At 44.9% G+C, this 16,282-nt stretch overlaps 1 protein-coding gene across 1 annotated transcript; it reads left to right on the forward strand.

The window, feature by feature from the left end:
• Positions 1–2,872: 2,872 nt before the first annotated feature.
• LOC120839578 lies at positions 2,873–12,988 on the forward strand. The gene is made up of 3 exons (XM_040209886.1): positions 2,873–3,697; positions 11,625–12,569; positions 12,809–12,988. Exons 1-3 carry the CDS (start codon positions 2,873–2,875, stop codon positions 12,986–12,988), a joined length of 1,950 nt encoding a protein of 649 aa, XP_040065820.1.
• Positions 12,989–16,282: the final 3,294 nt, after the last annotated feature.

Consider the following 16,282-nt stretch of genomic DNA (forward strand, 5'->3'; position numbering starts at 1 on the left):
AGCTTGGCCGCCGTGGACATAAACATGGCCGGCGAGTGTTTGGCCAGAAGTGCTGATTCTCAGCTTGGCCGCCGTGGACATAAACATGGCCGACAAGTGTTCTGCCAAAAGTGCTGATTTTCAGTTTCGCCGCAGGGACACCCATAATCTAAACTTTCATCGCGTTGACGAAACTTTGGCATAACGACGGGCAGCGAGAGAAGCATCACGAGCGAGTGGTTGGCAGAATATTAGTGCGTGCATCGCGCGAACACTGTTAGCGCAAGCAAACGATCACCGTTTTATTCAGTTTTTTTTTCGTTAGACTTGAAAGGATATTGTCTTAACTAGCACTGTCGTGTGATATGTTCATTTGGAACATTATACTAGAAGTGGGAAAATATTGTGCCCGTCGTTGTTCTATGAAAATAAAATACGAAAGCAGCGCCGACGTCATCTTCGCGCTAACTATACCGCTCTGTCGCCACGCGGCACTCTTAGCGCGAATGCCACATCCGCGATTTTTCGGTTACTGCTCCACATATTTACTTCCCAACTGCACTCGAAGAAAAAAAAGTTGTAGTCGGGTGCATCAGGCGCAGATGCTCCCCTTTCCTGGAAGACGCACCCTCCGTTACCCAGCCAGTGTACCTGTATACCGACCATAAGCCCCCTTTTCTACCTTAAAAATCAATGCACTCAGCTTAGTGAACCGCCATGCTAGTCATGCACCCCGATCAGCTTGTGCTTGAGTCGGATAAGATTGGATATTTCAGACTTTGTGTTTTGGAAGAGCCTAAACAAGACGTCTCTCATATATTGATCAAACTTAAGCTAGTCTCAGTAATGTTTTAATTAGGTGCTAGGATACTGATTTCCTGAGCCAAGGAAAGCTAACAGCTTCGGTTAAAACCGCAAAGGAAACGTTCAAAATCGAGCCACACGTAAAAGAAAAAGAAATGAACATCTAGACCTAGATGTACAGAACGCTGGTTTTGTTGTTAACAACGTGGTTGTTGGCGGGTGGTGAGCAGCGCCGTGACGCTATTGACGCTATCGTGGTGATTAGAGAGTTTTCGTAGATCGTTTTCGCCGTCCCGCAAGGCCCTCCGCAATCCGCTACGATAGCGGGAACTCCACAGTCAAGGCTATCGGCGCGCAGGCGCAGTAGCAACTTCGTTGCGGAACGCTTAGCGGAGGGGGCGACGCGGTCTACGAAAACCCCCTATTGACGCCAGTGATGCTCGGCCGTACTACACAGTAAAAGTTTTTACACCTTTACGGGTGTAAAATGGGTGTTGTAGCAACTTACACCCTCGGCTACACCTTTTTAACACCCTAAAACTAGGAATACAACCTCATAATTTTACCGAAAAAGGTGCTGTTTCGTGTTACACCCTACATTTAGTGAAGAATGTGAGAAGGGTGTAGAAGAGGGTGCTAAATAAATAATGTGAAATGGTTTTGGAAAGCTTATATATGGCTCTGTACATAATGTACAGGTAAGATTTCTGCTTGAAAAGCAACAGTTGTTAGCAGTCTAGTTTCTTATAATGTCAGTTGTAATTCATGCAAATAGCTGATAATTAAGTGCCTCTTTTGCATACAATTTTTATGTTTGCAAACAAAATTTTATATATGAGTTCATATTTAATTTTCTTACAAATCATTCCATGCTCAGAAATCGGAAAGTAGGGTGAAATGCTCTATACTAGCATTTTTTTTACAAATATTGATTGATGGAAGTGTACAGTAAGAAAATCAGTTAGTCTCGAGTTTATATCTGGCAACATGAAATTAAAATATTGTGAAAATGTTTGACAAATATTCATGACATGCTGCTAGAACCTGCCTCATCACCATGTCAACCCGAGTAAAATATTCATTTGAGAATATGGTGACATGCACAAAAACTCACACAGATAAAGAGGCAAATCCCATAACAAACCAGTCCGAGACATCCCATAAAAAATGGCCTATGGTCGTCTATGGGAAATTCAATGGGAGGCCATCACCCCCTGTAGCTTTGCATGGTCGGCCTTAAAAATTTATAGATACAGCTACAGCCAGCTGTAGAAAAGTTTAGGGCCCTGTGTCTAAAGTCTCAGGGCTATGTTTCAATAACAACAAAAACAATAATAATAATAATAATAATAATAATCAATAAGTTAGTGTTTTAACAGTGTCCAGGGACATCCAATTGTTCTTCTTGCGGGCGCAATGCAATAGAACGAACAAACAGACGCTTGCGCGCTCGCAGTCGCACAGATACACGCGCGCACGCACGTACACACGCATGCACACGCGCAAACCCACGCCCGCGCGCAGACGCACACGCACGCACAACCAGAAACGCACACGCGCATGCACGCGGACGCATCCACACGCGTGCGCACAAACACACGCACGCGCATGCACACACGCACACGCAAACAATTACGACAAAGGAAACGTTGCTTGAGTTAGTTTCGGTTTCGGTTTACTCAAAAAAGAAACAACCTAAAGTTTAAATAAAACCTAAGATTTACTTACTTTTTGTAATGTTTTACATTATTATTTTAGTGAAATTCTTATTGTTACTAATATAATTTATTTTGCTTAGTATCGTTCTAAAAAAAATAACAATAAATAAAAATAAAAAGAGACTCTTGAAGACTGCGCAAGACCATCGCTATCGCAATCAGCTTCCGTTGGGCTCGTTTGAATGGTCGTTGAAGTTCCAGAAGCTTCGGAAATCTCCTCTTTTTACGTTTTAGCCGTTTTAGTAGATATTTTAAATATCTTCCTTACGAATACCGTGTTCAAGAATAACAATCGATGACTGAGAGCTGGGAGACGCTGCGTCTTGGCAACGCCCGTAAGTTCAGAATGAACTTACGGATTGATGATCGCAATGGCGGGACGCACACATGTTTTTGCGTATCTCCGTCTTTTTCTATGCCTGGTGGCATTAGTGAGCCTTCGCAGGAGTGGCCTTCCGTCGTCAACAGCGTCGACAGAGCGTGGAAATCGGGTGGCCCATTTGTGGACAATAACAGCTTCTCCAAGCACCGCTACCTGTAAAGGCGAACTGTTGTGGTGGGCAGGCGTTAGGCCTAACGGCCGGCCTTTATCCGCTGGCTCAATCCGCCGTCAACCGCATCTCATCTGGCTCCTCCTCATCGCCGGTGACGTGCCCCCCAACCCTGGTCCGCGGCCCACCTGCCCTCGCTGCTCCCGGTCGGTGTATGACAACGTGGCCGCACTTCAGTCTGACGGTTGTGACTTCTGGCTACACCGAAAATGTGAGGACGTATCCTTTGCGTCGTATCGCCGCCTCTCCTCATCATCGTCAGAGTGGCTCTGTGCTGCATGCCAACTTCCGCCCTTCGCCGACGACTTGTTCCCGTCCGAGCAGAGCCGAGTCGTGAACTCCAACACCAGCTCCTCCGAACAACCGGCAGTGCAGGCTTCCCCCGTGACCATCGCTTCCCCACCGCTTCCCTCTCCTCCGTCGGCGGCCAAGAACACCAACCTGGGAATATGGTTTTCGAACGTGCGCTCGCTGAAAAACAAACTGCTTGACTTCCGCACTCTTCTCCTATCCTACCCGGACACAGTATTTGCAGTTTGTGAAACTTGGCTTGACCGCTCAATACCTGACGGGCTTCTTGTGGATGTGGAAAGTTTTACTATCTTCAGGAAGGACCGAGCCACGAATGGAGGAGGTGTGCTGGTGGCGGTACACTCTCAGAAAAAAAGGAGCCAAATGAGCAAAAAAGGGTTCTTTTCGCTAAACAAGAACCGATTTCGGGGAAGATCCTTTAGAAGCGTGCTTTCTCAACCAAAAGCACCCCTCGCAAAGTAAAAAAAGAAATGCAGAGCTAGTTTCCGGCCTGGAGAGAGCGAAAAGGGTTCTTGTTGCAGCCAGGAAAGAGATAAAGCGATCTTTGAAAAAAGGAGGTCACTTAAGTCTTCTACCGGATAGAGGGACACAATGACCAGGCTCGAAAGGCTTTGCACGCGAGAAATTGGGTGCGCCATTCTGTGGAAACAAAGCTGCCCGTGCGAGCTGTCAAGTCCTTGAAAGCTTAGAGAGGTGGAATGTCGTAGTTATTTACCAAGTCGCGTTGTGTTATTTACCAAACCGAGATAATCTTCGCCTCGGACCACAGATGAAACAGGCTTCGATGCCTTTGACTCCCGGGCCACCTGCTTCAGCGGTTTGAACACTGGCGTTCGTTTGCAAGCCTAACTGCTCGCCGTGTTTTATTTAGTAAGAAATGTTGGTATAAAGCTACTCTTAGGTACTCATTTGTATAAACCAAACGGGTCATTGAATTAAAGTTTATTTGAAGAAATCTGTACCTCCGGAAATCGATTGTGTAGTTTAATTCCCCCCAACCCCCAAAAAATGCATACAAATTTTCAAAGGTGCAAAACTTCGATGAATGAGCAACACACACACAAAAGTGCATGTTGCGATGAATGAGTGATACGGTGATTAAGCGGCGTCGTGTTTTTTTAGTAACAAAAGCTATTTTTTAACTTGCTTTCGTGTTTAAACAATATATACGTATAACTGCGCGTATGAATGAAAAAAAAAATAGAACAGAGGAACGATTTTTGTTTTTTTTTGTTTTAGTATAGAATGCAGTTGTCCTAGCTTGTGGTCATGAGTCATGACACCACCCGTCTCCCAATGCGGCGCCTCTGATTGTTTCGCGGCACGCGTCGAGCCGCAAAAATAGAGTTGGGACCCATCCGCGAGGGGCATCAAAAATCCTGCTGCGCGGAAGGTTCAAGTGATGTGTTGCAGTCATCTTTATCTTCAAAAATAAATCAGTCTGTAAATGGTGGTTTTTCGATTTCAAGGAGCAGTTATGTCTAGAAGGATACCCCGAAATAATCCCATAGGCATATTCTATAAGGGCGTTTTGAGTGAAGCAAAACTAAACTTCGATATGCTGTGCGTTCAAATTTATGTGCAGTGTAAGAAATGAGTGCTCCGTCCGCCGTTGAACCCCGCTCGCTACTTTGAGGTCGCCCACCAAGAGTTAGGAGAATGGGATGGCATGAGGAAAAAAAAAAAAACACACAGAAACGTGGTCGTTGCTGTTCTCGTAGTTTTCGCGAGCAATATGGCATGATAGGATGCAGAACAAATGGCCTCGGACGAAATGGCCCTGGACGAAACGGCCCCGGACAAAATGGTCCCAAGTGCAATCCCGGAGAGAATGGTCCCAAGTGATTTTTAGACACTCATCTGTTAATAAGGTGCTACTCTGAAGTTCTGTTAAGTACATTCAATGCTCTTATAATGCAACTTTTGTAGAGACTATAAAAAAAAAAAGAAGCTCAATATAGACGCGACAATGTTGGAGAAACACACACACAGGGCAGGCACCTGTCTCGTGTGTGTTTTTCTTCGACTTTGTACCGTTTATTTTGCATTCTTTTTCATTATGCCGATCAACCAACTAGCCCAACAATCTATTTTACTGCTTGATACAACTCTTTCCGATCTCCCGCTCGAAGCTTTAAAATGATGCCGTACAGTTACATTTTGTGAACTTAATGTTTTACTTTAAAGGAGTTCCCTCTTCTAGCTCTGTTGAAAAGAGCTACAAGAAGACGTTTTGAGTGAAGCCAAACGTTACACACATTTACAACTAGTTTCTTTGTGTAATGAAATGTTTATTTCACAAAAAAATGTATTGCATTATACGAATATTTATCTTTTTATATGTTGGGATTGTACCAATTAAAGCTAATAAAAATAAGGAGCAAGAAAAAATACGAAAAAAATTTATTTGAACCATTTTGTCCGAGTTTTCTATTCGAACAATTTTGTCCGGGGCCATTTTTCCGGTTTTTGGGCTGGTTCTATGTTTTCGATTCCCATTTCTAGTGTAAAAGAGATAAGCGCCGCCTGCACGCCCAGCATTTGCGTGACGTGGCGCTTAACTGAGCTAATATTTGTTCAGAAATGGCAATCGACGGTTCGGAGGTGGCTCCGATTGGAAGAAAAATTCTTTGTCAGCAACATCAATTCGCTCTCTCTGATTGATTTATTATCACTTCTCCTTCGAGTTCCAAAATAGGCTCGATTATCATTCAATCTTGTTTCCAGGCCCTCTATTTTGATAAATTCCTATAAAAAAACACGTCACTGACCGGACACTGAATCACCGAATCTAGGTGCGTTGTCGTACTGCCGGCACAAAAGTCGCTCAGCCACCAAATAGGCCAACACGCGTTGCTCAACACAGTGTGTTGATTGTTTCCGTTGCCGGAAGGTGTCACGCCGAATCGAGAATTTCGCTCTTGTTTATTTTGTGTTTATTTTTGGCAAGAGAGTGAACTGCCAACAATTTTACCGGCGGCTGACGGACATGCTTGGTGACGTGATCGCCGTGTTTCCTGGCAGACAAGGACGGAAAAGCGATGACATTTGCATATTATCTTCGCCAGCGAACCATGGTTCAGGCAGCTCAACGGCACCCCAGAAGATAAGCCGTAATGTGTTCAAAAGCGACGTTTCGGGGGCTAATCTGCTCACCACTAGGCTGACAGTTCGTTGGGAACGTCATGCTCGTTTGACCAGTGAACCTTCTGCCTTGCACCATGTGATCACAACCCCAGAGAAAGGTGTCAGGTGATAAAAACCAGGCGATTGGTCCGGCAAGCACGTAGCTTCCACCGCGCTGTCAGCTTAGCGGTGAACAGGAATGGGTCGCTGAAGGTCACTAGAGCCAACAGGATCTAGTTTCGTTGCTCGAGGGAGTGCCACACTCGCTCGTACGAGTGGCGGATCGGAACAATGTTTGACCTCCTCTCCCTTTGGGTTTGAAGCTCTAGAAGAAAGTACCTTCCTCCCTTTCCTCTTAGCCATCACTTGCAACATGTCAGCGGACGTGAGCACATGGACGATTGGAGACGTCTGCTGGTGGCTTTTTGAAAACGAACTGCAATCGGCCTGTTCATCATTTCAAGGTAAAACTTCTTCTAATCAGGCAATATTTATAATTTATCTTGAAAATTGCTATAAGTACAGTAGTGCTCAAAATGGCCGGAAATTGTTTGATGCATAGGCAGAATAAGTAGGACAGGGGGCGGCTTCTTATTAATTAAGCTACTTGTCGTTTGAAATTTGTTTTTATGCTATTTTAACTTGGAGTTGTCCAAACAAGCACGTTGCAAAAAAAAACAACATTATTTTACAGTCTTGTATGTTGAACTACACAAGAAAAAAAACGTTTTTTAAGCGAACACTGATTTCATTACTACAATACTGACTATATATAATATGACAAAATGCTGAGTTCAAGCTTTCCGCCAGAAAGATCTCAAGAACAGAACTTCGAATTTACAGCGCGAATGAAATGAGCAATGATATCTCTTCGTAAATGTAAAAACGTATGTTACCGGGCTTTAATTAGCTAATGTATCCATATTTATGGCCCCAATAAACGTGAGCGAATAGCTGCTGTAAACGTTTTTGTTTTTTGACCGGCCAGGGACATGGCACTCTGAGAGCCAATCACTGCAATTTACGGCACCGCTCAACTAATGAGGATGCCGAACATTTGGTTAGACCCAAAGATGCTGTCTGCGACATCAGGGAATGCAAAACGTCCCGCTTGCTTTGCTTAATGTAACAGCGCAGATTGCATTTCTTGGTCTAAACGTATGTTCCGCGTCGTCATTCGCTGAGAGGACTTCGCAGGTTGCAACGATTGGCTCTCGGAGTGTTGTGCGGAAATCGACAGGCGCGAACTTTTTGTGCATTTTGTGTTTGCACAAATGTGGATGTATGTTTGATAAAAATAACTGTTATACTTGGCCCTATATTCAGTGCTGCAACTATTATGTAAATAGCTTACATGCGTAAACGGCGCATCAACGTAACAAATTGTTTTTGTTTTAGGGATTCGTTGATACTCACAAATGTGAAGACGCCGTGAGTGCTCGCCGTCATGTTTTGCTCATGAACGAAGAGATAACTAAAGCGCCCCTGAACGTCGACTTGATACAAGACCGCATGATGCGGACGTTTCAGTCTTGCCAAGAATGGATCCTCAGCGATGCTGGAGCCCTCACAGTCCTTGAGGAATTTCCGGCAATGACGATTCCCGGAATGGTAACTCAATATTATCTTCTTTATATTTAGTCTTAAAGTTTCGAGATTTTTACAGGTCATCAGGACTTCAAAAGTTTCTTACTACCCGTTTTATCGCCTGTGAATGAGATAAGGGCTTTTGATACGTGCTAAATTAAATAATTTTACCTCGTAATAAGGCTAGGCAATCAATTAGTTAACATTCCGATTAATTAACTATTGTTTTACTCTGAATCAAGTGAGTTTAACAGGCATATTGGTTGGATTTAGAGTTACGAAAAGTCTTATAAACAAAAAAGTAAAAAGAATATTCATTTAATTCTTTTTTTGTGTTTATAACACAATTGTCTCTCATGGCTACTTAAGTGTTTTATATGATTATTATCTAGAGTGGTTTTGAAGTTTAAATAATAACGTACAAATATTTTATTTTAAATGTTTTTCATGCTTTTCTTGTGTATGAGCACAACGGCAAGTTGATATTTGAACTTGTTATTGTACAAATATGTACATATATTTTATTTTAAATGTTAGCCATGCCTTACTTCTGTATGAGGCACAATGACAATTTGTTATGTACTAAGCCTTATAAGACGTAGTAAAAACTTGTCAAAGAAAAAATCGGTTGTTCTAGGCCTTTTCTGGACACAATATCTTTCCTCGAGATCAGCGCGACCTATAAATTGATTAACTAGTCAATATAAAAGAAAACGTAAATCGAAATTATTTTAATTGACGCCAGGCCCTACTCCACTATAGTGACAGTAAGTGGTCATTTAGTTTATATATATATATATAATATATATATATATATATATATATATGTGTGTGTGTGTGTGTGTGTGTGTGTGTGTGTGTGTGTGTGTGTGTGTGTGTGTGTGTGTGTGTGTGTGTGTGTGTAAACAATCCGTGTGTACAAATTCATAGCGCATAAATGTACTTTTGTAAACCAACAACACTGTCCATTCGTTGTTTATTTTTCAGTTACTACAAGACGTTAAACTGCCGTTCGGCAAAGACATCCGGAGGACATGGGAGCCAAGATTGAGGCATTTACAGCTTCTACACAGGTGCTCCTCAAAGGAAAAGAACGTCACTCTGAACCTCGATGAGCTGCTTGAAGGTATACTTTAGTTGGTGTTTTTGTAATCTATCACAAGTTTCAGACTGCGACGACGCAGAGGTTTACCTTCGTCCACCATAAATATGCTGTGTTAACTTACTACCTCATTACGAAATGATGACCGCTTATCGGGGCCATTCGTTTAAGACAGGGTTAACTTATACTCAGAAACAACTTTCTGTGGCGTTTCTGAAGTGAAGAGTGCGTGTGCATAGCCTTCATTGGCGCTTAAGATGCGCGGGCGTTTTTAACTTCGACAACATTGCCAAAAAAGTTGCCCAAGTCACCCCCGAGTATAGTGCATTGTCACAGATGGTAATGCAAACTTGTCAGGGTTATATCTTCAATATACGAGCTAGTAATATAAAACATATCATTGCTTTATTTTCTAAAAATAATATAGAGGAAATATAAGCGACTAAAGTCAATGACAGGTTAAGAAAAATCTAAAAGAAGAAAGCCGATGGACGCTTGAAATGGAGAGAAGGTTTCTCCTCTCCCCTACAAGCTTCTGTCCGCTTCCTCCTCTCCAGCTCGTAGATTTTTTCTTAACCTGTTACTGACTGTAGGGCAAGAAGGATTAAATATGGGTAGAACCAACGTTTCTTGAAACATGCTTAAAATTCCTGTGCATCTACTTCCCGCAGAACACTCGAGAAGCCAATCACACCAATCCACGAAGAGAGCTCGGCGAATAAAAAGGCCAAAGCATGTTTAGACATATGAATGAAGCGAGAGATGTCACTGAGCATGGCGGTTCACGTACTGACTTCATGCTCAGTGTCACGTTACAGACTTCATTTTTAAGTCAAACATATTTTCAGCTTCTCCATTGGCCGAGTTTTCTTCGTAGATTGCATTGATCGGCCCCTCGAGTGGACGCACGGGCATTTTTAAAAGCAGAGAAAATTCGGTGGCACGTTGGGCATTGTTTTACGTGTGTACTGCACATATATTGTAATTCATTGACTTCCGATCTTCTTCCTTTACTACTTCTTGGATGGAAAGGGAACGCTTGATGCTGCGTACCATTTTTCGCTTTTACACATTGTTGTAGCGAAGGGGGCTTCGAAGGGGACGCTTCGTCATCCGCTGGTCGCGCTCTCTAGATCGCACTGATTGACCCACTAAATGTTTTGAGGGAAATCATATCTGCGGGTATGTTTTAGAGCGTAAGGCTAAACGAGAAATAAAATGCTTAGTGAAACCTATACAATTATAATTGATCTGAAAGCGCGGCGAATGAGCAACTCGCAGCATAATAATACAGAGGAAAATACATGTGTTCATATTCTTGCTTTCTTGTAGTAGGAAGTCCGGACACTGATGCCACTCATCCATCTCCAGGAAAATGAATTTGACATCTTTTTGGACGGTATCCTGACAGTGAGCGACATCAGAACGACAGTAGAAGCTGTGTGCACATTGCTGGCAGTGATACCCGTCTCGTCTTGCAGCTGTTTCGAATTTTGTTAGCTTTTTTACTGCGAACAGAAGAATCAATTTTTGCTACTCCAATAAAGTATATGATTGGACATGATGTTTACTGTTCTGCCTGTCACCTAGTTAATTACGTACAGGAATGAAGTGTGTTGACTCTGGCCAGACTGATGTTTGTCAACCTGTCGAAAAGGCCCAGTGCTAGCGATTAATGAACAATCTTAAGACACTTTGGTTGGTAGAAAAAATGCACCTTGTGGAGCAAGAAATACAAAATACGATTTACTAAAAACTAACTAGGAATGTAAAAAATTCATTTCTCATAAAAGAGGGTTAGAAGTACAAAATATGGTTTACTAAAATAACGCCAACATAATCTAAAGAACTTGGGATTTATTGAAAGAACCAAGGAGGGTTCCAAATAGAACATGAAATAGGGTTCATAAAGAAAAACCAAAGAAGGATCCGTAAAGAACCTCGAAATAAGGTTCATTAAGAGCACGAAAAAGGGTTCTGGAAAGAACCCAAATGGGGTTCATTAAGAAGAACCAATAAAGGATACGAAAAGAACCCTGAAATAGGGTTTATTTAGAGCACCAGAAACGGTTCTAGAAAGAACCTGAAATAGGGTTCATTAAGAGCACCAGAAAGGGTTCTAGAAAGAACCCGAAATGGGGTTCATCAAGAGCACCAAAAAGGGTTCGGGAAAGAACCCGAAATAGGGTTGATTAGGAAGAACCAAAAAAGGATCCTAGAAGAACCCCTAAATAGGGTTCGTTAAATAGAACCCAGAAGCGTTCTGAAAAGAACCAAAAATAGGGTTCATTAAGAAGAACCAATAAACGATCCGAAAAGAACCCCGAAATAGGGTTCATTAGAAAGAACCCTTTTTGTGGGTTCTTTTCTGCACCTTTAAGGGTGCCGCCCATTGGACAAGCGAAAGAACCCTAAAAGGTGCTAGTTGGCACGCTTTTTTTTTAGAGTGTACCCTGCCACATGACCTGCCGGAAACGCCAGGACCTGGAGCATGAGCACCTTGAGGCTGTATTCGTCGAGGTGAATCACCACCAAGGAAAAGTGCTGATCTGCTGTGTTTACTGCTCCCCAACCTCACAGTCTACATCCTACGATCTCCTCGGCAACTCCCTCAGGCGGGCTGGAATGGGCAATTACCTGAACATTTGTGTGCTGGGAGATTTCAACGCGCATATCGACTGGACGGATCCATCTGCACCCATCCCATCGGCCCCCAGTGATGATATGCTACTTGATATCATGGAGACCGGCGGGTTCCTTCAAGTTTGTTCGGAGCCCTCCTATATTTCACACTCTGGGAAAACGTCCTTCCTAGACCTGGCCTTCATTACCAATCCAGCACTTGTATCGAGCTGTTCCCTTGAGTCCAGTCTCCCTGGCTCCGACCACCACGCAATTTATCTCGAGAGCCTACTCAAGCCGCCAAAATCTGGTCCGCACGCGAAGCGAATCCAGCACTTCTTGAAGACTGACGGAACGCACCTTCAAAACCTGCTGCACCTTGCACCCTGGTCCCTGGTGACTGATGAACCTTGTATTCACGATGCCTACGACCTCTGGTTAGATCTCTTTTCGGCCATAGAAGCAGAATGTGTTCCCACAAGGATGACGACTGGCCGGCAGCGACCATGGATCACTCAAGATATCATTCGGCTCTCCCGTAAGAAACGCCAGTTATTCAAGAAAGCACGTAGGACAAAAAATCCACTCCACCTCAGCACAGCGCAGCAAGCACAGAAAAGTCTGAAAAAACTAATCTACTCTGCACACAGGGCCTATATGGAGTCGATTGCAGAGAAAGCCATCCATTTCCCAAAGCTTTTTTGGGCCCATGTAAACAATCAAAGAAAATCATCCTCCCGTCCTGAATTCTTAGTTAACGGAAGCCAGGTAATAAAACCCGGGGCTATAGCGGAACTTTTCAGTGACCACTTCTCATCGGCTTGGACCGACCCTGGCAACCCCTCACTTCTACCCTCCAACACGCCTCGTTGTAGTTCACCACTTGCATCGTTCGATGTGCGGGAAGAAGACGTTGCAGAAGCACTGCAGCGTATAAACCCATCTCAGAAGGCTGGACCTGATGGCGTGCACCCAGCTTTCCTGAGGATGTGCTCCAACAAACTCAGCCCGATCCTGGCAAAACTTTTCACAAACTCTCTTCGTGCCGGCTCTGTCCCCCGACAATGGAAGACTGCACAAGTCACCCCGATACACAAGGGAAGCGGGCTGTCCAAGTCACTCGTGTCCTCGTACCGGCCAATATCAACTACATCCATCGTATGCAGAACAATGGAGAGAATAGTTAACCGACATTTACTGGAACACATTGAGCGACACCAGCTGCTTTCCTCGCACCAACATGGTTTCCGCCCCGGCCGGAGCTGTGAGCTAGCTCTCGCCACCGCGGTTCACACCATCAGTAGTTCCTTAGATGGACGTACACCATGCGAGCTCGTCCAACTCGACTTCAAGCAGGCCTTCGATAAAGTTGACCACTCCATCCTATTGCAGAGACTCTCCGACATTGGATTATCCGGCAACCTGTTGGACTGGGTAACGTCCTTCCTGCTCGGTCGTACCCAGCACGTAGTCTTCGGCGGGCAGAGGTCTAACACCGCAGAGGTCGTGTCAGGGATTCCTCAGGGTAGCGTCCTAGGCCCTACCCTCTTTAACATCTTTATTGATGACATCACCCGGGTCTTAGGTTGTACGCCCCTTCTTTATGCCGACGACCTCACCCTCATGCAGCCAATCCGTCGCCCCCTCGATCACCAACTACTCCAAGCGGACCTGGACAATGTTGTCGCCTGGTCGAGAAAAAACAGACTTCCACTGAACTTTGCCAAGTGCACTGTGATGCAGATATCCTCATCCAGGCAGCAGCGTTCCGCACTCCCCTGCTACAACCTCGACGGAGTGAACATTTCCAGAACGACCAGCACCAAGTTGTTAGGTGTCAAACTGGACTGTCGACTCAGTTTCGGCACTCACATTGCCGAAGTGATCTCCCGAGCTCGAAGGATGCTGGGTTTTGTTACCTGTGTCTCAAGAGGGGCCGGGTCAAGAACACTGAGGCACCTCTACACCGCACTGGTGCTGCCGCACCTTGAGTACTGTGCCGCAGTCTGGGACCCCCCTCAGGCCACCTTATCCGCTTCTCTTGAAAGTGTGCAAAGACGTGCCGCGTACACTATCTTGCGGTGGCAGACCCCTCATGTCCCCCGGTACCGGGACATAGCTACGGATGATCTGCTGGCACGTGTGGGTTGGAACTCTCTGGCCCTGCGCAGGAAAATCTCCTCGGTCCGGCTTTTGGCAACCTGCCTCCTGCCAGAGGCTCCCGAGGTTCCTCTTGCTCGGCAGCTGCGGCTGAACCGGAACGGTGGCCTTCAACCACTCTTTGCCCGCACTGACCGGCACCGGAATACCTTCGTCATCAGGGCAGTAAATCTGTGGCGGTCCCTGCCATCAGAGCTGACAGCGGGCCTGATCGAGAAAGAAGATATAAGACCCATCTGCAGGGGGGCAATACCGCACTTGCGGTCCTAAGCAGCACGCAGCCGAGTGTTGTTTTGTTTGCTGTTTTTTTTTTTTTTTTGTCGCTCATGTAACTGCGGCACCACAGACCTCCTGGTATGGGCTCCTCGCCTTTTGTGGTGTCGCAACTCTTTCCGAGTTGAATAAATATTATTATTATTATTATTATTAGAACCGCCCATGCACGACTCGTGCAAACGACGGTTAGCAACTTTCTTTTGTTTCTGCGAAGTGGGCTGCTGTTTCAAACTTTGTCGTGTACCGTATGCTTGCTAAGCTATGCTTGATTCTAACTATGCTTCTGCCCTGTGTTATTTCGCTATTTGAAAAGAGCGTATCTTCTTCAAAACCTGTGGCTCGCTCCGCAGTGTGAGAAAGATTCCCGCGCGGCGGAACCTTGGGCATGTTCTTTGCGCCGTTGTGCGGCGCTCGTCCGACGACGCTTGTGCGGAGTGTTCAAGTGCCGTCTGACGGCAGTTCAAGCATTCAGTCGCCGTCCCAAAGTGTTAATCACAGGTCATGCTAGTTCTGACATCTTGTCCTAACAGCCGCTCGCCACCGATTTGTTTCATAAAGCGGGAGCGAGAAAAACGTTAGAAGAGCGAGCATGCAGCATGAGTTTTTGCATAAGCTAATGCTTGTGCGTAGAGACGCGCGGTCTCTTCGTCATATTTCCGAGGGTAAAAGCGCTAAAAACAACGGACAAACAATGCCCTGTGTTTGTTTCTTTTACTTGTCTGTTGTTTTTAGAGGTTTCACCCTCGGAAATTAGGTCTCTTCGCGTTTACCGAACCGGCACACTTTTTAAGTTTACGATTGTGTGATGCAAAAAATAAAAGGAGTTTAGATGTCATGTTTTTTAGTAGTGGCGAAAGCCCTTACAAAAATCAGAGCAGCTAGAAAAAACAAAAACATTAAAAAAGGCGGAAAAAATTAAAGGGGCCCTCCGGAGCTTTCTGCGATCGTCTGTTGTTATATTGCATAGTAGGTGCAAGTTAATATGTATACAAAGTTTTAGATTACAAAACCGTTTATTAAGGAGATGGCAGAAGAAATATATCGGGACTATTTTCTTTTGGAAGACGATCCCCCATTCCCTGCCCATCGCTAAAACTTGACCAATGGAAATGCTGCATCTCGCGGTGAATGCGAACGTTATTATTGCAACACTTTTTAAGCTTGTTGTAAATTAGAGTTTGAGAAAAACGTAAACTGATTGTGGTGCGGGAAACATAGTCCGCAATTATCGCTCCAATACCAGCGAACTATGTTTTCTCCCCGCAAGCTTGTTGCTAGTGGGCGATGCGTCGGCGCGTCGGCTCGTCTGCTTCCCGGGGCGTCTGCAGGCGTGCGTTTCCGGGACACATGTTCCTCCTTCCCGTGGATCCCGACTCCGAAGCCAGCTTTGCGATCCTTCCACGTCAACGAGTCAAACTTTTCCTTGTCATCTGTGGAATGCGACTGCGTATTGCAGTAGCAGCGCGACGGTGCGGTGCGACGAACGACGACTGCCGAGCACAAAGTCCGGGTTCCTTGACGACGGTCCGCGCGTGTTCGAGAGATTCCTCCGCGGGTCGGCGGTCGGCCGCGTTGGTGACGCGCAGTGACGCCGGAATCCTTCGCTTGCTATTGGCTGACGCGTAAAGAGATGCCCCTCCCTTTTTCCGGGCTCATCTCAGAAAGGGGGCGTGCCGGGGACTTTGATAGCAATTTTAGTAGGGAAATCTGCCGCGCATGACCGTAATTTTATGATTTTTAGGATCCTTAGGGCATGTAGATTGAGTTACCGCCATAAATAGATCATCGCAGAACGATCCGGAGGGCCCCTTTAACTAATGTCAAACCTGAATATTTGATGGAGTTCAAATACTACCACCGTACCAACTCGCCCGGTTATTCTTTCTGTCAAAGAATAATAGCCAATAGTAATAAACAAATAAATGCGAACTATTAATTGGTTACAAAGACGTAATTGGGGCAGTGCAGCCCTACGCTACTCTACTCTTTTAATGATATCAGGTAATGTGTAAATGTATAGGGCAGTTCATAGCAACCATTTATGC

Source organism: Ixodes scapularis, unplaced genomic scaffold, assembly GCF_016920785.2.
Source record: "Ixodes scapularis isolate PalLabHiFi unplaced genomic scaffold, ASM1692078v2 PGA_scaffold40__2_contigs__length_1045541, whole genome shotgun sequence".
Lineage (NCBI taxonomy): Eukaryota > Metazoa > Arthropoda > Arachnida > Ixodida > Ixodidae > Ixodes > Ixodes scapularis.